This window comes from Stegodyphus dumicola, chromosome 1 (assembly GCF_044657685.1).
Source record: "Stegodyphus dumicola isolate Sdum_Otavi_A_Nest chromosome 1, ASM4465768v1".
NCBI classification, from domain to species: domain Eukaryota; kingdom Metazoa; phylum Arthropoda; class Arachnida; order Araneae; family Eresidae; genus Stegodyphus; species Stegodyphus dumicola.
The window spans coordinates 56502416-56529988 of NC_140768.1; the positions used below are offsets into that span (position 1 = coordinate 56502416).

Below are 27573 nucleotides of genomic sequence, written 5' to 3' on the forward strand. Positions count from 1 at the left end.
TACATGAATAGTTTAGAAATTCATGGCTTTACAAAAATAAGATTGAATAAAATTTCATTTATGCGAACATTAATGTAATGGATTTATCATCATGCTTTGCAAATTTATTGACAAATTAACGATCCTAAAATTATAGAAAAGTCATGTTTTATTTTTCGTATAATTCATGTTGAAGAATAATAGAATAATTATTTACGTATCTATAGAAGGTATTAACACATTCATTTCCGTTTTAAGCTGTGTAACTAATTTGACGTTACAGCAACAAGCATGTGAAGTGAGCAAGGCATGCTTAAAACTAATTATGTATTTTATGCACATAATCAAATGATTATATACTTACTTCATATAATAATCAATTCATACAAAATATTCTTTTAGAATTTTATGTACAACTAAAAACCTCTTTTCTCCCCTACTGCTTTTCTATGCAGTTGAGTTATTTAAAAGGTATGGCTTATTCTTTCGTAATGTCTTAGACTGGGAGGAAAGAATTTAATAAAAATTGTTTTAAAAACCCCTGAGTGACACGACCGCCTATATTCGGTCATGAGGGTTTTTGTCACTAACTATTTATTCAATCTGACTAATAAATGCTGTTTAAAAGCAGGATTTCATAACGATATTAAAAAACGCCAGGCCGGTCAGAATATTAAACTCTGCTGATTTTCGTTTTCAATGCAAATGGCTTCGAATTGAATTAAAAAATGAACAGAAGATATTTTAAACGTATTCTTCTAATTTTAAATTATTTTTTATTTCTTTTTTTTTATTAACTGTACCCTTTCCAAGCAAAGATAATGACTTTGATTTCCAATGTCTGCGTAGATGTCTCATAGGCAGTGAGACTATAAATCGTCTTTATTATCACAGGGTTATAATCACCAGATCTTTCAAAGAGTTGTATCAGTCGTTTTGAAAATGTCTGACTTTGGTAAGGGATACTGGGAACAATATTTAATTTGGAACTCCATTTCTCAGATTATGCCATTTCTGCAGCTTCAAACTTATAGTCAAGGCAATATAAATGAAAATCTCTGAATGTCTAAAGTGATATGTCTAAATCTCTGAATGTCTAAATGATCTAAGTTAACTGCGATAGTCTCTGACTTCACGATTTCAAGTTTGAATAAGCATCAAAATTTTGCTGAGTGTTTTGAAATAAATACTTAAAGATATTTAAAAATATCTTTATTTTTGAGCTTATGCATCAAAGATTTTATTATAAATTTTCCGAAGCCAGAATAAAAGAAGTGGAACCATTAATTAATTAATTTTTAATTTTAATTTAGTTTTTTTTATTTATTAGCCCAAACGGTGTTAGCCCAGAAGTTTTGCCACATTTTGTCGACTAAAATTGAATATAGGTGAAATATTGGATGGAACTTGAGCTTTTACACGACTATTTGATTAGAAAGACGAAACCCATTAAGAACTGCGTGCCATTGTTGCTGACATAATGAGAGGGAATTAGTTTATTTTTCAATCGAAATCTTTTATGTGTGTTCCATATCGCATCAGACTGAAAAATATATGGCTATGAATTTTACTTTTTGCATCGTTATTAGAGGAGGATTACAGCGGTATCGTTCTGTCTATTGTTTATACACATTACTCCCAATCTAAGTTAACTGGCAATGGGTACTCCACTAGTTAAGTATAAAGATATATGAAACAAATCGATCCATCAATTATTTGATCATAAGGGCTATATTACTCCATATTATTCCTGCTGCTTTTAAATATCGTCTTCATTCATTTCCAGAGTCACTGTTTTCCCCAAAGGCATAATTTTATCATCATTTGGCGGCTGCTGTTTATGAGCAGAGCCTTAAAAAATTAAAGTCGAATTTAAGAAGTTAACATACCATGGTTTTTGAAGAGTCTCTTTATGATTGCATGCCAGGCTTTATCGATGTTACGCCTGCTCAAGACGTGAAAATGATTTTTCCTAAACCTCGGAGATGATAACCTCGAAGTATCACTGAAATAAAATAAAGCTTTCTAAAGTACGAAATCACTTGTTGATCTCTGGCATGGAGTAGTGTAGTGATGTTCGGAAGAAAACAACTAACGATAATGAACTCGAATTTATCCAATAAATCATCCTCAAGGCTTAAAGAGTAAACAAGTATCTATAATCAGAATTATTCACAACTTTGAATGATAGATTCCTTTCTAAACGGCATTTCTACACTGCATTAGATTGTTAATTCATTCAACGAAAAGGATATGGGGAATTCAGGCTTTGTTATTACACTTTCACATAACATATAACTGACTGTTTTGCACCTTTCATTCCTTAATGATCTGAAACATCTTAACATCGGACATTGCATTGTCTTGTGCTGTACTGTAGGTTTTGTTTGGCATCTTTTCCCATAAAGTCAAAATCTCACAAAGTTTTCGCGTTAAAATCTTGCAGCGGTAGGTAAGTGCAGGAAATCATGGTCTTCTGGAATTCGCTGACGGACGTCTCAGCTGTCTTCATGTTGGAATGTATATTCTAGCTGTGTCACACAAATCACTACTGATGTCAGTTCCCTTTTCAGGCGTCAAACCATTCCCTGCTCTCCTCTTTCTTTGTATTCTTTCGATGTGCTTGGCAGTTTTCTTACGATGCTAGTGTACAAAGCATCAGCATCGACGCAGATAAAATGTCTTGGTCGCAGTATAATCTACTAGTTGCTTCTCGTTAATCGTATGAGAAGCGTTTTTCCTATCTTTCGGAGCACAAGTTTATTGCTTTGATACGCTCATGGCTCCTCTTTTGCTGCGTCTCTACCGTTATTCTTTATTCAATTACCATAATTGCATCAGTCTTTTTACTGCCTTCTTTATTGACTTTTTTTTTTTTCATAGGAGTCATTATCGCAGTACAGTTGTTAAAACACAACCATTAAAGCACTAAGTAAAAACAAATGATTCACGTATGCACATGTGATCACAAAGCTGTAGTAAGCAGCATATGTTAGGAGGGTTAATTATCTGAGGCAAGCATGCTGCCAGATACCAGCATGGGAGACAATTATTCACGGTTGCCCCGCGAGAGAGAAAAACCATCAGATCAGTTGTGATAATGTGACGCTCGGCAAACAAAAGCGACCACGTATTACTTGGACTGCAAGATCTTGCTTGTTTGTCAAGTTAAAGGATATAAATTATTAAAACAAACACTCCGCAGACTCACTTGCACTTCAAGGTTCTATTGTAAATATATTCAAAACGTAAGCAACGTTTCTGAATAGGGTTGTATTTCCTCAAAAAATCAACTGGAAGACATGAAATTCATCTTGCAGAGGCAAAATATACTACTTAAAGGATGAGGAAAGTATGACAGCAGAAAAATGAATAGGACGCATACAGTATGGGGCGAATAGAAAAAGACTTTTAAAAATAGAATGGCGTTTTTACAAAAACTGTCTGGCCAAGAAGCAGAATAACAAACCAAAGAACCTTAGTAAGGGATATGACCTTTCCTAACTGCAAAGTTTGCGTTGCATAATATGTTCAACGGATTATCTAACAGTTCTTGACGTAAGAATTTCAATTCTTCAAGAAGCATCTGTTTCAGTTGGTGTTCTCCGGAGGATAACATCATGCCACCAGGCATTTCCCTAAAAATTCCCACAGATGTTCAGTGGGATTTAAATCAGAGAATAACACTGACTAATACATTCTGTTTATATTTTCACTTTCCAGGAGCTCCTCAACAGCATGTGTCCTATGTGGCCGGGGACTGTTATCCATAAAACCATAAAAAGTAAGTCGGACCAACGACAACCTGGAAATAATGCACGTTGGGAGAATAACATCATCGCAGTAACGATCTTGGATAAGTAAAGCTCTATAAAAAATATGGAACTCCATCTGTCCGTTCATCATAATGTCTTCCCATACAAACATCATCATAATGTCTTCCCATACAAACAGGCCAGGATCGCCTCAATGGTCTCTTTCTCTGCTGTTAGTGTAATGAAAGCTGGCATCAAAAATCGTTTGTCATACTGAAATGACTCTAACTGGTGAACAGGCTGTGACTCCATTGATAAGGTGTCCATTCTTTGTGCTCTCTATACCACTGTAAATAAGGCCGTGTATGGGCTGCAGTCATTGGTATGCAGCATTCAGGACGGCGAGCGAATAGACCACCTTTATGAAGCTGTCTGGCCACAGTAAACCGGGACACATCCGGTTGCCGTGCGCAACTGCCTCTGTCTGGTTTCGATCTTTTTTCGCTTACGGGGCGATATAGCGATATATCTGTTATCAGTCATCGTTGCTTTCCTTTGCTGAGCACGACCAACCTTTCTTGCAGCCGTAATTGTCATATGGAATGCTTTCCGAGCTTGAGAAACAACACTTTTATCAATTCCAAACTCTTGGACGACAGAAGTCAAACTACGCCTCTCCTCAAGCTTACAGGTCATTTTGTAACGTGTAAAGGTGTCCTGGGAAAAAAAAAAAAAAAAAAAAAAAAAAAAAAAAAAAAAAAAAAACATTTTTTTTTTTTTTTTTTTTTTTTTTTGAAATTTTCTTATACCCATACTCACTCATCTCACTTTCACTTGCAAAAGTAAACCTGGAAATGCGCCTTCCTTTCTTCTTTTTAAGCTTGCCCTGCGCATGCTGACTCTTAGCGTTTTGCGTGCCCTAACGTATTCTCTGATGTAATGGGACTGATATTTGCCATATACATAACGTTTCTGCTGAGTTGGCTTTTTACTGTACATATCTCTTGGGGGCTCAGAAAATGGGGCTCAAAAGCCCTTTTCAACATTTTCATGGTTGTATGTTGAAAAACGAAGTCTTTACTTTCGTTCCTTAGTGATATTCTTTTCAAATGTAAATTTAAGGAATAGACTATCTTAATATATTCTTTAGTGATAGTATAAGCATATGAGACATGTAGAAGTTTCAAAAACGCATTTGAAGGGATAAAAATGCATCGTTCCATATGATCCCATCTAGTTAATAAGGAGTCATATGGGACAATGAGATCGTATGGGATGATTGATACATTTATATCTGTATTAATGCCCCATATGATCCTATACTTGCAGTGTTCAGTCATGTACATCGATATTGTCTTGAGCAAAAGTATAAACACAATAAAGCTAATGCATATTAATACTCAATATTACATTTTGTGTTCCATTTAAATGCCAAATAAAAAATTATTACATGGAAAAATTTTCAAATACTTAAATTTAAATTGTTGAATTAGATGATGATTAAACAAATTTGTGTTGAGGATATAATATACGATTTGCAAACAAATAATAAAAACTATATTATTCGCAACAAAAATGGCCGCATGTTAAGCAAATTGTACTAAGTACATATATCGGAATTTTAAACGTTTTTAAAAACTTTGTTAAATAAACTATATACGACTACGTTTTCTTCTCTTGTATGATTAGTTATATTTATTCGTGTAATTTTCAAACCCTTCAGATAGTCCAAAACCTTTTGTGCGTGTTCTCGTTTGAACTCACATCTAGCCTGAAGCACTATATAATTGCTATGAAAAATAGTTTGCAAAATAACTCTTCTATAATTAAAACCTTGTTCTTGAATTTTTAATATATCAGCTTCTGTGATATAAAAAGCTGACTATTTAAAATCCGTCTTTCACAGTGGTTTATCCTACGGCACCTCCTACTCAATCCTCAAGGCAAGACGCAAGGGCTGAAGAAAGACCTGGTGGACCACGTGCAGATTGGATTGGCTTCACAGATAAGAAAATTCGAGCTCAGTTTGTGAGGAAAGTACGAATGTTTTAATATATGCATATATGCAAAAGTTTTGTGCCATTTTTATTTAGAGAATATGTCGCTTATCTTGTAGCCCTTAGTAAATGTTCTTCAGTTTTTGAACTATATTTAAAAAGTTTTAATTTCAGTTTGAAAATGTGCTGAAAAATTCAAACTAAATTAAAAGCACAAATATTAGAACCGAATATTTATGTTTTGCATTTTCTATGCGTACTCTATACGACGTTGATATTCTCCCATTTTCTATGCGTACTCTATACGACGTTGATATTCTCCAGCCATAATACGGATTTAAAAATAATATGGAGTATGTAAATATATCTATAATTCATAGGGATTCACCCAAATTTTATTTCTAAGCATTGCTTAGCTTTTGAAAAAAATCAATTCATTCAGAACATTATGAGTAGTAGTACAAACAGAAACATGGAATGGCAACAAATCGTCATATTCTACAGGTTTGCTTTATTTAATTATAGCAAATACCTCGTGGGCTATCTGCCTAAGGAGAGGGATGCCTTTGTGGAGAGTTGTCTAACAGAAACCGACACTTTACACATGGGCAAAACTACGAAGATGCCCTTGTCTCGTTCGCTTGGATTCGATCCCCGGTTTGAGCTACCAGTGTTCAGAGACTTTACTGCTCAGCTGCTAGGGGACTATAGTCTGCAGATAAGTCCCATGAGGAATTAAGCACGTTTGATTTATTTACTCCCTTATCTTGTCGGCATACTGGAGCAAACAGAGACTGGTTTCCTTAGTGGCAAACGGAGCACATGCCGAGGGTCTGTATTTTCAAGGTTTCCATAACTTCATATAATACTTATAGCATACATAGTTTTAGTTCTTTTTCTTAATTCCAAGTTTTAAATATCTGAAAAATAATTAAGATATTTGTGCTACTCGAAAAGAAAATTTTTACCTTCCTGCGTATCAATTTATTGCGGTTCGGCAAAGTATAAAATATTTATCTTTCAAACTTAACAAACTCAACTATTTAAATGCAATGTGTTGTCACTGCCTGAAATAAAATACGTTTATCTTCCAAGTCTCAGTGTGTTGCCATTCGGAATATCAGCTACACTTGTAAGGTTCCTTTACGCTAATTAACCAGATATTTTATGCTTTGGATCTCTAATATCACTTCTGCCTTCCGTTTTCTCTTCAGAAAGCAAATTAGACGGCAAATTCCGGCCGAAAGCGTCGAAAGTTGAATATCCGAAGAAACGGGCTCTCACTGCGTCAATTGAGAAAGTACAAAGAAGTAAACCTCCAAATGGGGAAATCGTACTCTGAACGCGTGACTTAAACGATTTCCAGATGGATGAAAATTTTAAGAAGCTGATCAGCAAATTTCTTGAATTTGCCGAAAAATGTAAAAAGTAGCAGACACCCCAGGAAAAAATGTTGCTAGCGCTGGGGATTGTAGAGGAGATGATCAAACTGGACATATAATTTTGTTCAGCATGTTGCTTTATGATTAACTATAACTTTTTCTTTTAGTTCTAGTGTGTTCTGATAGACGGCGCCTGCGCACAGACCACAGACTTGTCTCGTGGGTTTCGCATGGAGTTAGCTGTTTGATGAATTTCTTCTCCTGCCGTGATGTCTGGGCACTCTTCTGCAACTCAAGACTCTTTCCTCGGGAACTACTGTCCGGCATTTTCTAACGTCATGTGCCTTTATGGCCTTGCTTGTCATCAAGCCGGACACGTTGCGCCTTGCGCGATATTCCGGCTATATCGGTACGGATGTAGATGTGGCAAGGAGTGGTAGAAGTTCCTAATGTCATCCTGCGACACATTCTGCCAGGCATTCATCAGTTGTCGCCCCATATCTGAGATATTTTGTGGTGCCCGAATTTGGCGGCCTACCATTCCCAGACATGCTCGATTGGTGAAAGGTCTGGTGACCTTGCTGGCCAAGGAAGAGTATCAACCGCACGGAGACAGTTCAGAGATATGCGAGCGGTTTGTGGCCTGGCATTATCTTGTTGGAAAATGGCCCCAGGATGACGTGCCATGAAGGGTAATGCCACCGGCCGCAGGATGGTATCAACATATCGTTGAGCTGTTGAAGATGTACGGAGAGTGACTAAAGATGACCTGCTACTATAAGAAATGGCGCCCCACAGGTTTGCCTTCGAATTACAGTTTGAGCCCGTATAATGAAGCACCTTAAATGTAATGTGCAGTTCTTTATAGTGACTGTCGAGTGGATCAGAAAACGCTGCCTGTGACCACTTACTGATGCCTGTCAAATTGAACTTCTGCCTTTGTAATGCAAGTAAAAACTTTCACATTGCTACTGTTGTCAGCAGCGTACAGTAGCTTTTGTACTGTACTACGTATCATACTACATACTACTGTGCATATCATACATGCACAGCAATACAACATGCGATCTACGTAGACTCAATCTTGTCTACCCGAAAAACAGGTAGAGTGGACGCAATTTCTACTTCGTTCCTCTCATAGGAATGGAAAAATTTGTTACCTTCTTCTGCCGACGTTATGGAGATAAGAACAGTTTGATAAAATTTGGGTTAGCTCTAACAAAACTGCAATCAGCGAATTTTTATCTTTTTCATATTTTCGCTAATTATGACGCTCAAATGCTTCCTACTTTTTACCGTTATTTTGTCATGTATCTGACACTGGTAGATATCAGATACTATCAAAAAGGAAAGATGATTTGGGCTATTCTTAACTCATAAATACTTTTCTCAAGGAAGGAATTTATGCCTAAAAAAATTAAAGGTGAAGACTGCTTAGACAAATTATTTAGGCTGAAAAAGTACATATTCGTAAATATTTATACTCCCTATATTTGGCAGTCTTAAGAAGCGCAATACGCTGAAGTTTAATTTTTAAGATTGCTATTTCTGATTAAATGAATACATCACGTAAAAGGTGCAGTTGTCATATCAAATAGCATAACAAATTATGGTAATTTTTACTTTGCTTCTTCAAAGCCGTCCAGCCGTATAGTGTTTTAGTGACCCTGATTGTCGTAGCTATGGCCCGGGTTCGAATCCCGGAGAAGGCAGGGCTGTAACTGTCCGTCCCTTCATAGGACGCAACGGTGGCCACCTATTAGGTGCTTCCATAATGAAATGGCTACCACTTCTGGCCCTGTGTTGGCGCAAAGCTAATGGCTACTAAATAAAGACTCCGGCCATTAAAGAAAGAAAGAAAAACATTGTTTTCTCAAATTTTCTTTTAAGCCTTTCATTTATTTGTGTTTAATCGATAGAACTGCCTAATTGTGAAATAAATCTATTAAATATGATAAACCGCCGAATGTGATATAAACCTTTCTAATTTCAGGTGTATTTAACTCTGATGGTTCAGTTATTGTTTACTATGGGTGTTATATCCCTATTTGTTTTCGAGTAAGTACTTGAAATTTCTTTAAAATGCAATCTATTGCTTACTCATTTCACGGGAATGCAGTTAGTGACTTTATGATTAATATGGATTTCTAGCAGCATTTTGGTGTTATCTAGAATCATGAAATATGCACCTAAACAATGTGGATTTTCTTTCACTAAAAAGCAATTTAATTCATTGCTGTACTTATTTAAAACGTACTTAGAAATCGATGAGATATATCATTTGAAGTTTGCTTAAAACTGCTTTTTTCTCTTCTCGAGGACTGCTAAGAAAGAAATTGGATAAATCCAAATTTATTTTTAAAAATCTTCTCGAATTAAACCTGTTTTTCATTTGTTTTAAAACAGTGTCCTGCTTTTATTCAAAAATCCCGACTAATTTACTGTGTTCGGAAGATTGCAGTGATTCTTGAAATAGTAATCAAAGTATTGCTAGAGAATCGGATTGAATGTCTTAAATGCGATCAAAAGAACGATCTTTAAATCTTAGTTTCAGCCTTAATAATGCGAAAAGTCATTGGATGACAAATTTGGTAAATAGAATGATGAGGCACCGTAGACAGCATTGTGTCCCAAACTTTTGCTTCTATTTGCAGCTTAACTTTTGGTATTGACATAAAGCAACTAATTTTTATCATCCACAACTGAAATATGTTTTCCGGCTAGTTTAGCATAAAATTTATAATGAAATGTTTCGTTTATCGGAGTTCTTTCATGTTAGAAAATTATCATCAAATCATTTGCGGTGCACTCTTACATTTTTAACCTTTGCTTTTTCTTTCTTGTTTTCCCATCCTTTTGCTTTTTTCTTCTTTTTTTCCAACACCCCTATGCCCTAAGGGTAGTCAAATTTTCAGATTCTTCGGCGTAAAGTTTATGGCATCGTCTCAAAGTCGGACGTCTGAATTAAACTTCCCTCTTATCTGAAACGACTTCATGCAGGAAGCTTTTGTCAGTGAAGGCTTTAATCAATGTGGGCTGATGTCAGTGCGAGCTTTTGTCATTGTGATTTATATTAATGTGGAATTTTTTTACCACTTTTTTTTTTTTTTTTTTAATCTATGTAGATCATGTTTTCATTTGTATGGGTATCTGTCACGTAGGCAATCATCACAATTTTCTTTTTCCGTGGACGTAGTCGCAAGAGCTTTTTGTCCAGCGCCCTCTTATCTGGTTACTAGATCATTCATGCTGCATCACAGACAGATTTAGACAGAGCGTCAGTTGTCAAACCAAGTATCACTACAAGTATGATGCAAGCGCTGGGATCAGTGTAAAAAATTCTAAAGAATAACTTCCTTGAAAGGAATAGGGATCAAGAAGTAATTCAAGTGTTTTCCAAAATTTGGTTGTGCAGCTCATTTGCATCAATATGTATGTTAGTTTAAATTTATACTATACCAAAGAAAATAAATTTTTATAACTTTATTTTAAAATTTATTATCATTTTAATGCCTTTGCATTGTAACCTTATAATAATGAAAGGATGAGGAAATTCTGCATTCGACTTATGTTAGAAAATAACATATAAGTGTGCGAACTTGAATGAATTTATATCAAAGTAATTTATTATGATGATAATTTGTTTCGTATTTACAAGTTTCTTTCCTTTGTAGGCCTCATGTAAAAGAATTCGTAAGAAGCAATATAGTTATATACTACGTATCATTGTAAGCATCTGAGTCTGACTAGTAACTCCAAAAACATTTCGTTTTGTATACTATTTTCTAAATTCACTTTTGCATTAGCTGAAAAATAAAATTTTCTTTTCAGTGCCACCTTTCTAGGAGTTTATATTGGATTGGTGTGTTGTGGCGATATCAGGTAATGTCTTGTTTCATTTGGACTTTTATGACTTTTTATGTTGTTGTGCTAAGTTATCAATTAACGTGTGTCCATTAATGTAATGCTCATGTGTTTAAAAGTACGGTGCTTGTACGGTAGCTCTGTTTTGAAACAAAAATTTATTACCTAGTCAGCTTTGCACCATAGTATACATTGGAATACGTATCCTTGCTCCATCTGTCCTTACATTCTTGGACTCATTAGTAAAATACTTCTTTTAGCATCTGTCATAGACTGGCCGTACGCATTATTTTGATTACTTGAATTGTCTGAAAAGGTTGATTCCATAAAACCATCATGACAAAAGAGAACAATGGGATGAGAAATCGGGAAAATAATGTGAGTGAAACATAATATGGATATCTTTATGTTTAAAGAAACTGATATTTCTTTCATAAAATGCCCCATCGCGCCGAATGGCCGAAAAATGCTCTAATTCCATTTGCACCGCAATACCATAGAGGTAAAAATTAGCTGTAAACAGATATTTTCAATACAAAGCGTAAATAGCTAAGGAATTCTAATGCAAAAGAAAGCAGGAATAATGTGAACAGAAAAGAAAATAAAAATTACTTTATGTATAAAAACGGTGTAACTATGAAAATTTAATTTTTATTTTTGATGCTCCCGTTCTTTCTGAACATTCAATAGCAAAACAATAAATCATTTTTTCACTTTAAATTAAAAAGCATAGAAAATATTAACAAGAGTATCATCGACTCTATAGCATCCCAATGCAATAAATAAGGTAACAAGTTGCAATAAAAAAAGGGGGATGGACTGAAAGCAGACTCGCTTCCGCCCTCAGATTTGGGCACGATTTTCTTTCTGGGTGGCTTCCATAAAACCGACAGCCAAAATCCCGACACTCAAAATCTCGACAGCCAAAACCCTGACAGATAAATATTTCAAAGATTTAAATAAAGACTAAATGCATTCTAGAAATATCATTAAAAATGTTAAGAGTATAACGCCCAAGAAAGGATTTGGGGAACAGACAGGATTGTATTTTAAAAAAGGTTGAGAGACACCTTTTTTGCGTACCCATCTTTTGCATCAGGTGTTTGTGTAAAAAAGAATTACTTGAACATGCGCAGCAAATGTTCGAAGCTAATGATCTTCCACACCGTTTTAAGGTAACTCTAATTTGAAGTTGTGCACTATCCATATATCTGTGATCCATGGTTCACCCTTAACAATCATGGATGAAGTTTGTGCAATTGTGTTATTCCGAAAATTTGTAGAAAGATTAATGTTCGTGGTTATTTAATGGTGAAAGGAAGAAATCGGAAAAATAAGTATTAGGTGTTGTGAATCACGGAAATAGGAAAATTGTAGAGGACGTTTAATAATGAAAGTTTGTGATGGAAGACATTACCTTCAGAAGTTTGTAAATGCCAATCACTTTCCGCAGGCTAGGGCTATTTTCATAGTATAAACTGCAAACCAAATAAAGGAAAATGCAAAGCAAAATAATGTTGCACAGTCACAAACTATTCAAACAAAAAGCGCCCATTTTTAATCCAGAAATATAACCTTCGGAAAATGCTTTCCGAAAGAAAATCAGTTACACTAGAAAAAGAATATGACCTCCAGAACTTCAGTCGCTTGAAGATGTGGAAATTTCTAATAATGTACGTAAAACGTTGCGGAAAGAATTTTCTTATTAAATACTCTAGCGTGTGCGACGAACGAATTCTGTTATTTACAACAAAATCAAACAGGCAGCGTTCGTCATCGGCCCTTTTCCTGGATCATGGATAGTTATATTTAAAACAGGGCCGAATACCATTCACTCACCTGTTGAAAATGAAAATTTACGAGTTCTTCCACCTGTTCTTTGCATTAATGTTTAGCGAACGTGACGAAATCTGTAAACGCATATTTGAATATTGAACAGATTATGCGGGTGAAAATGGCATTGAATTGAGGCCGCGTACCATTTTAGTGGATCTGGAATCAGAAACAATAAATGCAACGAAAAATGAATTTCCTGCCACAAGTAATAAGGTTTATTTTTTCCATTTCGGGCAATGTGCGCGAAGAAAAATTCAAACAACTGGATTGACATTTCGATATAGTGCCCGATGAGGAATTTAGTTTATCTCATCGTTATTTAAGTGCTTTAGCATTCATTCCGCCTGATGGGATTCTAGATGCTCTGATTTTTGAAGATGAAGATTTCGATGCTCTGAAACAATATTTACGCAGGGAAGCTTGTGACGTAATAACGTGGTTTGAAGATAATTACGTACGTGGAAGAGCAAGGTGATATATGCGTAATGGTACGGTACTACGGGGATCTCCACCATTATTTCCACCAACACTGCAGTCTGTATATGATTCAATTTATTCGGGAATTTCTCGTACGTAAAACATCATAGAATCTTGGCATAGGAGATGGGATACCAAACACAGAATACCAATAGTTGATCGACAAGAAAGAATAATGATCATTGTTAACGATCGCCCAAGCAGAACTATCATGGATTAGCTCCGTGGCATTGCACAGTGTTTTTTTCTAAATATTTAAAAACTATGGCATTATTTTGATATTTCAATCATTTATTCATTAGGATAATTATGCTAAATAAACATACTGTATCCTTTTAGAAATAAAGTATTTGTTTAGCTTTAGAATTCAACTCATTTTTGTAAATATTAAAAAGTTTAACAAAACATTAAAGTAACGTCTGGATTTTCACCTGCCAGAATTTTGGACCATCGGTCTTATGGTTGTCGGAGTTTTGGAATGAACCCATTCGATGATATATTTCTACCTCCATGCGTTATCAGAATATTTAAGCCCATACCCATATCACATTTTACTGTTCCCCATAATGTGACTCCATATCTTCTAGAGGCTTTAAACCTGAGTCTTTTAGTGTTAAATTTGGCTTTATTCTTTATTGAAATAAAGCCAAATTCAGTATTCCAAATTTTATGCACATTTCCATCAGCATTTTAAACAGATTATAATATGTATATAGCACATTACATGATTAAAATTTTAAGAGTAGTTTCACCTGATCGACGTGTTATTGCTCAAAATTTAAGCATAAAGATGAACAAAGCTTAAATTAGGCAAAAAAGCAGCCTTAGATTGGCATTGATTTTCAATAAAACCCTATTAGATTCGAGGGCTTTCGGACGTAGTTCCCTCTCCTTATAGATAAAATATTTTTACTTAGACATAGGTATCTTTTGACGAAGTGGGGCGTACGTCTGAACACCTTTCTAAACCGATGGAGTTTTATTCAAAATCTACGCTAGACGAAGGCCATTTTTTGTCTAATTTTAAATCTTAATTTGGTACTTTTTTTATAACTGATGTAACTTACAAGATATTTAATTAATGTGGTTTGTAATAGATGTGATTAGTAATTTTTATAAGATTTTACTCATTAATGTGATGCATAAAAGTTTTCTAGAGCTATGTTTATTTCTGGGTTCAAAATAGCCGTTTGTGTACTGCATAGCAACATGTTAAACCTTGTTTAAATTTGTTAAGCGAATTAAATGCTTTTTGTCTATTATTAAAAAAATTACGACATTTTTTTCGGTATCTTTTATTTAATTTTTGTTAAAAAAAGTTTAACTAAATTAAATTTTCCCACTTCTTATCCAAAAATACAGTGAACGTTTTTTATTCCCAGGAGGAAGTATCCTACTAATATCATCTTGTTAGCTATATTGGTAAGTGCCTTCTGATTTCTTGTTCACCGGTCTAAAAATACATCTGATTTCTGGGGGGGGGAGAAAAAAAATGTTAGAGTCACTTATATTAACTGAAGTTATTTAAGAATTAAAAATTTAAGTTATTTTACAGATTCAAAATATTACTTATTATGAATTGATTTATGTTTTAACTTTCTTAGTTTAACTGCATCTGAATTATTTAAAACAAAGATTTGAATTTCATGTTACGCTTCTTATTTTATTCCGTAGTTTCGAAATGTAAATGTGTGGCAGTTTCACGACTAGTTTGAAGATATACATCAAAAAAAAAAAAAAAAAAATGTGAAAACTGACCTTTGAAGTATGACAATCCTCTTATCCTGCTTACTTCACGAAAACTGATTTATGGAACCAAAATGTCTTTGCTGGTATCTTGTATTAAATTGCAATATAAGTATTTTTACGTGTGTTGTATGCTTCATTATGTGAGAAACAGGAGAAGCAAGTATAAATTAATTTAATATCAAAAATATAATTACACCGAATTATATAAACTACACTAATGTTTGTGAAAAGTGCAACGCCGTGAAGGAGATATGCAAATTGAACCAAACTTGCAGAAAATGTAAAGTGAGGTAAGGCATGCAAATCATTAATCATTAGAGTTACAAAGCGATCGCATAAGCTTGGAATGAGAATATCCCGCTTGTTCCATGTCCTCGTATATAAAGGACTGGAGCGTTGCGTTTAAATCAGATCCTGTGAAGTATGACCTTATGCCTCCCCGCCGTGGGCGACCGCTACAAGAAATGACATTTATAAACTTCAAACAGTACAATCAAAGTTATTGAGAGTCATGATTAACGGTCACTACTATGTGAGAAACGAGCTTCTGCGCAGTGACTTGAAAGTTGAGCCCCTGGAAATTTTCCTGAAAAAAGCAAATGAAAGCTTTTTTTAAAATGCCAAGGAATGCACGACAATGAAGTATTTTGGCACCTTCCACTATGAAATTCTGGAAGAAGACCAATACTTGCGCGCACTTTACGCGCGTGTCTATGACGGATCGTACAACGTTCTCTGGTGTGTTAGCACGACGTTGGAGCACGGCTACAGGTGTTGTGCTGTCTATTTCGACGGTTCGTCGCCGTCTGCTGCAGCATGAACTGCTGTACTTCAGCAGGATAATGCCCGTGCACAGGTTACTCAGACTTAGACTTCCTTAGGCACAACAGCTCCTTGCATGGTCTTCTTATTCCTCGGATATGTCCCCCATTGAACATGCATGGAATTTCATCTGTTGGCGACTCGCTCGTTCAGCTGGTGGGGTACACAATAAGACCGAACTTCGGCATCAAGTCGAAGCCATATGAAATGCCATTTCCTAGGATTACATTCATAAGCCGTATCATTCAATGACATGAAGAAAGGCTCTTAAATACACTATTGCTTACGCTAAAGAATACGCTGTTGATATTTGCAGTGCACAAATTACGATATTTGTAATAACGTAAATCCAAATTTTATTTGGTAATAAAAAAACTCGATTTTTAATTTTTACAAATTTAAAATACAAGATAATTTGTATGAAAAAAAGCTTTAAAATTATCTATTTTTCATAATAGTATGAGATAAAGATAATTTTGAAATAATTTTTCGCCTCTTTTTTTTCTATAAATGTGAAAGTTTACATTGTATGCAATTGAAATCTGTAGACAAACTTGTGATAGAAATGCACTATTTATGCTCTTAGAAGCGATTGTCTTGTAATATTATTATGATACTCCTATTCTATCTTTTTTAATAAGGTTTAATTAGGCTTTTTTTTTTTTTTTTTTTTGTTGTTGTTGTTGTTGTTTGGGTCAAATTTCAAAGTAAGTTTTTTACCCACTTCTACCAAACCAGTTTTCTTGAAATTTCTGCGCAGTTTTCAGCATTTTTGATGACAATGCACTATTTCCTACTAATTATATCAAAATTCGGTGCAGAATTTACGTAATGATAAGATGTTTTTAAAGCATTTTCCGCATATTTCTTTGCTAACTATAAAATGAATCCTCGAGGATTTCAGGCTTTGGCCACTATCACTTATCGGGGAAAAAATCTTCCCAATAAAATTTAACTAGTATTCTTAATGCTATTTATTTGGTCAATTTTTCCAAAATCGATCGATAGCTGCTAATAGCGACGGATTTAAATCAAAGTTAACAAAGAAAAATTTAAAGAAATTAAATGTAGTTTTGCATTATCGGATAATCGGATAGATGGAAAACATTCTTCAAGGAAAGATGATGTCATATATTTCGTTATTGTGCTAAAAGAATAATTTTTTTAGTATTCAGAAAGTTTAGATAGTGTTACAGCAACAGAAATGATAGAAACATCAACAAAAATGATAGGGTAGAAGTAGCATATTTAAAAATAATATTTAAATCAAACACCTTTTTGCTAGTTTTTTTTTTTTTTTTTTGCTTTAAAAATATAAATAAAATATATGTAAAAACGGCTGGTACCTCTCTGTTTTGGGGCACTAGTCGCCAAATATGCGTGTAGTAACCTATTTATATCGTGCCATGAACAGCTCTGCAATGTTTAATGGATGTAATGCCAAGACTGGGCCCGATACCGAATTTGTGCAATTTTGTAATTTTTTAAAGAAAACAGATCGCTGTGTACTTGGGGAGAACCGAATTGGTGCAATACGCTGATTTTTTTAGCAGCCTCTCTTCTCATGTACACAGCAAACTGTTTTGCACAAATGCGACATCACCTACAGCTTCAGCATTACGCACATTGAACATTATATTATGTTATATATTACCATTATTACATGTTAATTTTTTTCATGAAGTTTTCTGTATCGTTAAGGTTACCGCCATCTAAGATTTCTCGCCAACGTTTTCTTTTAAAGCTAAATGGCATGCCACTAATAGAAAAATTCTGAAATTTTGTGAGTTACACGGTGCGCTAAAACTAGAGCTTATTTTTATAAAATACATTCTTAGAAATATGCTATTAAAATCAAAAGCGTGGAGCACCCGTAAAAGTATTATGTCAGGATATTAACAGAATTTTAAGCGGAAAAGTAATATTTAAAAAGAGAATTGCTTTAGTTCATTTATTTTCTCTTTGACAACTTTGTCTTAAAAATCTGCTACTGTTAGCAGTCTCATAGTTCTGTTTAACCAGAGACTGCTAACAGTTGTAAAGATGTATGACCCGTGAACTAAAATCTTATAAAGCATTTATGCAGGTTTTATTTAAATTTTCATTACATGTGTTATTTACTTGAAGCTTTCGGTTTCCATGCTTTTTAATACAATTATGTTAATAAAAGAACTATGTATCGACTACAGTTTCTTGTTGATGTTCCGTATATATAATAATAATAGTAATATTAATAATAAAAGTAAATACAAGTGTTGCTATAAATTCTCTTAGCTCTCTGAGTCATGATATTTTAATAACACTGAGTTCGGTAATATTTATTTTGTTAACATTAAATAAAAACTATTTAGATGCATCAGTACTTGTAAATCAATATCATTCATTATCTTTAGTTAATTGAATTAGAGTATTTTAATTAAGAAATTTTTCCTTATTTATATTTAGACTGCTGCAATGAGCTACATGTTGGGAACTATATCAAGGCAAGTTTTTTGTGAAGTATTTTCTCATTTCTATTTCTCTGCCTCTGTCTGTAAATTTTAAAAGTTAGCGATTATATAGATATATTTTGCATTACTTTTTGCAGTTTTCATAAAACGGAGATTGTTTTCATGGCTGTTGGTATATGCGCAGCTGTTTGTTTGCTAGTATCCATTTTTTCTTACAGTACGAAAGTAAGTTTATTTATGTGTAGTATATTTTTTTAAAGAAAACTGAATGTTGAAAAATAAATCATATGCCATAGATGGGAAATCAGTTTTGATTTTTGAGTACAATATGATGATATTCATTTAAATAGGAATTTCTAATAATGAATATATAAAAATTCGTATTTTAACCGAAATGAGACGAATGTACATTTTTTTTCCACATATGATTTTACTTTCTTAGATTATATGTAGAGTAATTAAAAAAACTGCAATATTTGTGGACGGTTAATATGTATCATGAGAATGAGTCAGATTGCATAAAATAAAGTAATTGCAGACAAAATGAATCATTGATAAAATGACATGAGTTAAAATTGCTTGCCATTTCGGAATGAGCACTCCCTAGACAATTATCAATAAATTTAAAAACTTTAAAGTTTTTCGAACTGCTTTTCTTTTTTTTGCAAATAGAACAGTAGAATATGCTGTATTATATTTTATGTCTTGTTATTATTATTTTTTTTTAATTTTATTGCACTTACTGAAAAATATGATATTACAAATCATTTTATTTTGTTTTTATATTTGTTATTACAGTTGCTTCAAAATATTTCATAAATTCACTGAGATTTAAAGCAATATAAAGTTTCGCGGCTAGCTTTGCTAAAGCATTTTCAAAATGTTCAATATCCATGAACATATGCAAGAAGAAAGTTGATGTTAAGATCTTACTAATTTTTTGTAATAACTGTAGCGAGAAAAGAGAATCATTACATATTAAAATGCGCATTCATCTCAAACCAGTATGAGAATTCTGAATCCATTTCACCGCAAAGTTTTAAGCATAGGAACTCAGTTCGAGAAACAGAGTACCCATATCTGTTTCTGTACTGTTTGAATATTGCTTCTTGTTTGTATTCATAAATTGAATTCAATTTTGAATTGTTTATCTTCACAAGCATCATATCTTGTTCATCAAATACATTTAAATATAACTAAAATAAACAACAATTATACAAAAGCAAAGGCAAATTTATATCATTTATCTTTCATTCGTCAGTAAAATAAATTAATTGGTACTCTTCAAAAATAGCATCAGGATAGAGAACAATGAGTACTGGCACTCTGTTAATAGAATACAGCAGAAACGACATCGGTGGGGGAATTTGCCAAATAATTTAAATTTTAGTTATCACAATATTCACTAATCGAATAAGTCATCCGATTTTCTACATTACAGTGAAATGACTATATACGTATATATTTAAATCCAAACAAGTTGTTTGAGCTTTCTGTTACATAAGTTTTTTTTCTTTTAATCTTTAGTTTGATTTTACATCCTGTGGTGGCATCCTCTGCATTTTGTTGCTCGTATTGATCATCTTCGGTATCATCACTATTTTCATTCCTACCAGGGTAATCATGCTATTTTAATTCTTAGTATTCGTGAATAAATAGTCGTTAATATAACACATGGAATTCATAAGTTTTATATCCGTGTATTAAAATAGATGCATTTAGATTTCGTTTTTGTTATAAGTATTTTGATATTTTTGACTTTCAAATAAAAAATAAAAAACTAAAAATTCTAAAATTTGTTCTTTCCTCAAAAAACAGAAAGTTTCATCGTTCTGTTACATAACGGCATGTTTCGGCCACCAGAGCTCTCTGCCTGTCTGTGAGATATTATTTCGCAATGCGTAGATTGTATGCGCAGCTCGCATTTTGTTGTTGCATTCTTAAAACCGCTTATTGTAACTCTGTCGTTTTACTTTGTGCTGTGCTGTGTTCGAAAGTTCAAACTGCCAAATAAAGGTTAATTTTACAGTCCACTCGCAGTGATGTATTCTTAGGTTTATTAATTTAAAACTAAGATACCGCTTCGCTACATTATTTGGTCGTCCTACGCCGGAGCTTCGAGAAAAACCCGCGCTTGTGAATAAGAATTCTACGTGTTCGTAATGGTTTTACTTTCGGTTTAGAATTCTCAAGAGTTTCGCAATGGATACAGTGTACGAGGTGAGTGAAATAGTTAACGCATTTTAATTGCATTTGACATTTCGTTGTTGCTACTATTTTTGTGTTTTAAAGTATTAGTAAAATTGAGAATTTAGAATATATTCAAAATGTCAGATATAGAAAAAAAGCGAAAGAGAATTTTGAAAACACAGTTAACGAAATTCATCGAGAGAATAGATTATGATAACTTAGATAATGCTGAAGCTGAATTAATCTTAGAAAAATGTAAAATCTTTAAGGAAGATTTTAAATCTCTATTTAGAGAAATTTATACAAATTGTGATGATGCGTTGAGGAAGAACAGTCGATTTTAGACAAAATTGAGGAGGTTCACTTAAAAATTTTTCGTAAGTTAAAGATTTACAAGGTCGTAAATGCAAATGGCGATATACCTGTCGTACCTGAATCAGTCTCTGAAAGTTTAAAGTTACCGAAATTATCTTTACCCACATTTAGCGGAAATTTAACTGAATGGATAACATTTAAAGATTTATTTAACGCTAGTGTTCGCAACAATCCAAATCTTTCTGGAGCTCAAAAATTACAATATTTAAAGAGTTCTTTGAAAAATGATGCTTATCGCATTATTAAGTCAATTCCCATAGCTAATCAAAATTTCAGTATTGCTTGGAATTTACTAGAAGAGAGATTTTCTAATAAGAGAGAACAGATATTTGCTTTTATTAAAAGAATTCTTAACGTTTCACAAATGCAAACGGAATCTGCATCCTCGATATTAAGTTCAGTAGATAACGTAAACGAAATAACTCGCTTATTCGCAATATTAGATCAAAGGATAGTTAATTTTAGTGATACTTTGTTGTTGTATATTATTTTGCAAAAACTTGACGTTTCGACAAAGTTGTGGTGGGAGCGTCAATTAAAAAAAAAAAAAAAAAAAAAAAGAAAAAAAAAAAAAAAAAAAACGAAATACCAAAGTTGAGTGACTTGATAGAATTTTTGAAGAATTGTGTCAGAACATTACAGAACAGTAAACATTTAATTAGTAAAACGCATAAATCAGATAAACCAGTGTATAATAGAGTTACTTCTCTGATTACTAATTCTACTTGCTTATTTTGTAAAGAAGATCATTTTTTATACAGGTGTTCTAATTTTTTAAATTTACCAGTGCAAAAACGAATAGAGTTTGTTAAGACTAATAAACTTAGTTTTAATTGCTTGTCTAATGTCCATAAAGTTAAAATGTGTAAGAGTGCAAATACCTGCAAGCATTGTTTTAAGCATCATCATAGCATTTTACATTTAGAAAATATTTTCAAACCAAAAAATGGATCTAAATTCCCTTCACCGGAAGAACAAGTGTTTGTTCCGAAATCGCAAATTAAACCAGAAAACAGCCTGAGTGAGGTTTCTCCAACTGTTTGTGCAAACAACTATGAAAATCAACATTTTGGAGCTCATGCTAATGGTAAACGTAGTCATGTACTTTTGTGTACTGCTTTAATTAAGGTTCAAAACTCAAAAAATGAATTCATAAATTGTAGATGTTTACTAGATTCAGGTAGTGAAAAATCGTTCATTCGTCGGAAAACAGCTATCAATTTAGGATTGAGCATACAGGATTCGAAGATATTAGTGTCATGCTTAGGTACTTTCAATACAACTACTACTGGAGAATTTGAGTTGTTGTTTACACCTCATTTTAATACTAATTACAGAATTTCAACGTCCGCTTACATAATAGACAAAATTACAGGGAACATTCCAAGTGTAACATTCATTACCTTTGAATTTATAGGAAAGTTTCGAAGATTTAACTTTAGCAGATCCTACATTTCATGAATCGGGAGAAATTGATATTTTACTTGGAGTTAATGTATTCCTTACTTTAATCAATGGCGAGGTAATTAAAATGGGCAAAAATCTTCCATTTGCATGTTGTTCTAAGTTAGGATGGGTAATTGCTGGAACTACACATTTTGAATTCCCAAACCGTAAGCAGGTTTCAGTCAATACGCTAAACGTAAACACGGAGGAGTTAGTTAAATCATTTTGGGATTTGGAACAAATTCCCACATCGAAACCTTTAACTAAAGAGGAAAGATTGTGTGAAAATCATTTCGTGGAAAATCACGTCCGTAGTGAAGATGGTCGTTACTCAGTAAAACTGCCATTCAAGCCTAAAAGAAATGAGTTGGGTAATTCCAGACCATCAGCCTTTCGCAACTTTCTTAGTCTAGAACAAAAACTAATAAAAACTCCTGAAGTATATCAGCAACATAAAGACTTCATGTCCGAATATTTATCACTTGGACACATGGAAGAATTATCCGATGATAATTTAGATAAAGTAAATTTTCATTATTATATACCTCATCATCACGTGCTAAAAGAATCCAGTCTTACCACAAAACTACGCGTCGTTTTCAATGCTAGTGCTAAAACTACATCAGGGATATCTCTTAATGACACGCTAATGAATGGTCCCAAGGTGCAAGACGACTTATTTACTATTCTTTTGAGGTTTAGATGCTATCCCATAGCCATTACTAGCGACTTATTGAAAATGTATCGACAAGTTCAAATTCATGATGAAGATCGCGATTTCCAAAAAATATTTTGGAGAGATGATCCATCGAAGCCGATTAAAACTTACAGGTTGTGCACAGTTACGTACGGCACTACTTCCGCTTCATACCTGGCTACTCGCGTACCCAAACAACTAACAATTGACGAAGGAACTAAATTCCCAAAGGCAGCTGAAATAATATTACACAATTGTTATATTGATGATGTCCTATTTGGTTCAGACACAGTAGAGGACGCAGTAAAGTTAATTTCACAACTGAGTGAACTTTTACAAAAAGGTGGCTTTCAATTGCATAAATAGTGTACAAATGATCGCTCGATTTTGGAAACTGCTTTGAGTGCTCGGAACTCAAATTCTTCATGTACAGTAGTTGATACTAAATCAATAAAATTATTGGTTTTGGAGTGGTATCCAACGCAAGAAGAGTTTACTTGTCACTTAGGAAATCTCGAAAACAGAGAGTGTTCTACTAAAAGAATAATTTTATCTTCTATTTCGAAAATCTTTGATTCACTTGGTTGGTTAGCACCTTTTATAGTTGCAGCAAAAATCTTGCTTCAAGATATATGGAAATTACAAATCTCGTGGGATGATCCCATGCCAGATGAAATCAATCAAAGATGGAAAATCTTTTGTGAAGATATCGCAATTCTTGAATGCATTCATATTCCTAGGAGAGTATTATTGCCCAAATCTACAAATGTAGAACTTCATTGTTTCTGTGACGCATCAGAGAAAGCTTACGCCGCAGTGATTTATTTAAAGTCTTCAAATCATTCTTCAGTTTCGGTGCAGCTACTAACATCAAAAACTCGCGTAGCTTCCCTGAAAGTAATTTCTATTCCTCGTTTAGAACTCTGCTCTGCAGTTCTATTAGTGCATTTGGTTCAAGCTGTGCAAAATTCATTACAAATTTATGTTGACGATATTTACGCATGGAGTGATTCAATGATAGTTTTGTCCTGGATACAATCAGAACCAACACGCTGGGAAACCTTCGTAGCCAACCGCGTTTCAGAAATTCAATCAGTCTTACCTTCATCGCATTGGAATCACATAAAAGGAAAGGAGAATCCAGCTAATTGCGCATCAAGAGGTCTTTTGCCTTCAGAGCTTTCTACTCATGACTTGTGGTGGACAGGTCCTCAGTGGCTTAATTCAAATAATATTCCGTTCTCTATCAACTTACCATTTTCAGAAGAGTCTTTTAAGGAACAACGGAAAAATATTTCTTGTTCAATTGGAACAGTCGCTTCGCAAATTCCAGTCCTTAATGAAGTTTCATCATTCTTGAAACTTAAAAGAATCATCGCATGGTGTTTTCGGTTTGCGAATAATTCAGCTAAATCTACCGCAACAAGGATTAAGGGTTACCTCAAAAACCGAAGAATTGCAATACGCTAGAAATGCAATTGTTAGAGTAGTTCAAATGGATGGATTTTTTAATGAATATAATCTTCTAAAAAAGAATCAACCGTTAAACTCAAATAGTAAGATCCTTTCTTTGAACCCCTTTATCGATAAGAATGGACTTATACGCGTTGGAGGAAGATTAAGACGATCCAACATCGCGCAGGACAGAAAATATCAGACTATTTTGTTGCCCAAGAAACATCACATAACACAGATATAGTGCATCATTTCCCCCTGCTATTGCTATCAGTAATTAGAAGAGAATATTGGATAATCCACGCTAGGTCAGTTGTAAGACAACAGATTTGGAAATGTGTGAAATGTCATCGTGTACGAGCTAAAACATCTACCCAGATAATGTCTGATTTACCATCGTCTAGAGTCGTTCCGTTCCGTCAAAGGTTTTCTCCAAAGTTGGAATTGACTACGCCGGGCCATTTCAAGTGAAGCCCAGGCAAGGTCGAGGAGTAAAACCAATGAAATGCTACATTTGTGTATTCGTGTGTTTTACTACAAAAGCTATACATATTGAATTAGTAGGTAATCTTACATCAGAATCATTTATTGCCGCTTTGAAGCGCTTTGTATCTCGAAGAGGAAAACGAATAGAAGTGCATAGCGATTGTGGCACAAATTTTATTGCTGCAGATAAGAAATTGAAAAGAGTAATAAACTCCTTGAATGAAAATGAATTGGTTAATAAATATTGCTCTACTGAAGGTATTAAGTGGCTATTTAATCCTCCCGCAGCGCCACATTTTGGAGGATTATGGGAAGCTGCAGTCAAATCTACAAAGTTACATCTCAAGCGAACCATAGGTGAACAACTTCTAACGCAAGAAGAATTTACGACATTGCTAGCTCAAATTGAAGCTTGTTTAAATTCGCGACCTTTGTGTCCACTGTCTGAAGATCCATCACATGGATAATAAAAATATAATTATCCCTCAGCAACATGGATTTAGGAAGAATCATTCCTCTGTCCACCAGCTGTACCGGGTGACAGATTACATCTCCAAAGGACTGCAGGAGCGGCAGACCACAGGTGCCATCTTCCTTGATGTAGCTAAGGCCTTCGATCGTGTTTGGCTGGAGGGCCTCATGCACAAAATCATCACTCTGGGTTTCCCAGATTACATCACAGCCATCACCTACTCCTATCTTAAGGATAGACACTTTGTCGTTCGTGTCAACAACACATACTCAACCACACGGGCTATCAGGGCTGGGGTCCCACAGGGGAGCCTCCTTGGGCCTATTTACTACAATATTTACACGAACGACATCCCACAAACACCACACACCACCCTGGCTATGTATGCTGACGATACGGCAATACTCTCAAAAAATGCATCTACTGGTCCAGTTATACAAGCACTTCAATCTCACATCCACACACTCGAGTCCTGGCTTACTGCCTGGAAATTTAAAATCAATGTGGACAAGTCAGAGGCGATCTGGTTTACAAAAAAAGTTCGTACCGAATTGGAGGACATCCTCATGTATAACACTCCTATTCAGTGGACTAGGCAAGCCCGATACCTAGGCATCACTTTAGATAGGCGGCTCACATGGACCCCACACATTACACAACTTATTGCCAAGTTCCGTGCTTACCCCTTTAATTAGCCGAACGAACACTTACCCCTTTAATTAGCCGGAACTCCGTTCTCTCTATTGATAACAAGTTGCTCATTTACAAGACCCTTTTGCGTCCCATACTTTCTTATGCCTGCCCTGTTTGGGGATATACCAGCCAAACCAATATTAATAAACTGCAAGTCTTGCAGAATGTTACGCTTAGACAATTATCTAGAAGCCGTTGGTTTATTAGAAATACGGCCATTCACGAGGAGTTGGAAATACCAACTATTTCAAATTACTTTGCACTCCTTGCAGAAAAATTTTACCAAAACATTCCTAATGTTAATAATAGCTCAATTATAGTACCCCATTATGACTACTCACTGGATATTAATAGCAAGCGGCCGCTTGCGATTCTAAGACATCTAAATTAATTCATTTTTATAACCTATTTATGTAAACACCCTCCCCTACTTCAGTTTTGTTTTTGTTTTCTCTTTGATCCTATGAATAGTTTTGTACTGCCGCCTGGCACTTTATCTTTGTAAATAATGTACATATCTCCCATTTTATATTTGATATATGTTTTCCATGTAATACTTAAGTATCTTTGTATTTTTGTTGTATTATATATTATGAGTGGTCACACGGACGCTTGTTCGGACTAAAGGGAATTTCTTTTCATGACATTGCCACTTACCTTCGTCAAAAGGCCTACCACTGGGCGTTTCTTCGGGACTCTCTCATCGGTTCGTTTATGAACATTGTATTCGGATCTAATTGCCAACTGTTCGAAGCTTAACGGAATCGAAAATCGCACATATTATCCCGGGATAGCGTTGTTACGCGGGCACCCACTTTGCGATAAACTCATCGAGTTTGCCTGAGCCGAAGATCCATCAGAATTTTCTGCATTTACGCCAGGCCATTTTTTAATTGGTACCCCGCTAACTGCCTTACCAGAAGAAAGTTTACACGATCAAAAAATTCCTATATTGCAAAGTTGGAAGCTTGTTGAGAAAATGTTTCAAAGCTTTTGGAAAAGATGGTCCAATGAATACATTTCTAATTTGCAACGACGTTCAAAATGGTAGAAAGTGCAACCTAATTTAAAGGTTAATGATTTAGTTATCATAAAGGAAGACAATTTACCCCGTTACGATGGAAATTAGGAAGAGTGCTGAAAGTTTTTTCTAGCTCAGATAATATTGTGCGTATCGTGAAGATCAAAACTGCTAATGGAGTTTTGAAAAGGCCAATTCACAAACTTAGTGTTTTGCCTATCAATGGTTAAGTGTTTTTCCCTAAAGCATTATAACTTTGTACTTTGCTTTAACTATAAGTTCCTGAATTGTATCAAGGCTTCTGTGCATCTGTTTTGAGAACAATTTAGTTTCATTGCATAATTTCATATTATGTTTTCTTGTGAATATTTTAATGATACATTTTTGCATATTTAATATCGTTATGATAATTTCATTTTGTAAAAGG

General features: G+C 34.3%; 1 protein-coding gene across 1 annotated transcript in view; it reads left to right on the top strand.

The window, feature by feature from the left end:
- LOC118188923 (protein lifeguard 3-like) overlaps positions 1 to 27573 on the top strand; it is an 82613-nt gene that overhangs the window by 3266 nt on the left and 51774 nt on the right. Inside the window, exons 5-12 of the mRNA XM_085814957.1 lie at positions 5641 to 5771; positions 9107 to 9171; positions 10788 to 10841; positions 10945 to 10995; positions 14673 to 14712; positions 18307 to 18344; positions 18449 to 18536; positions 19839 to 19928. Of these exons, the coding sequence (XP_085671083.1) occupies positions 5641 to 5771; positions 9107 to 9171; positions 10788 to 10841; positions 10945 to 10995; positions 14673 to 14712; positions 18307 to 18344; positions 18449 to 18536; positions 19839 to 19928 (557 nt within the window). The remainder of the gene's footprint in view (positions 1 to 5640; positions 5772 to 9106; positions 9172 to 10787; positions 10842 to 10944; positions 10996 to 14672; positions 14713 to 18306; positions 18345 to 18448; positions 18537 to 19838; positions 19929 to 27573) is intronic.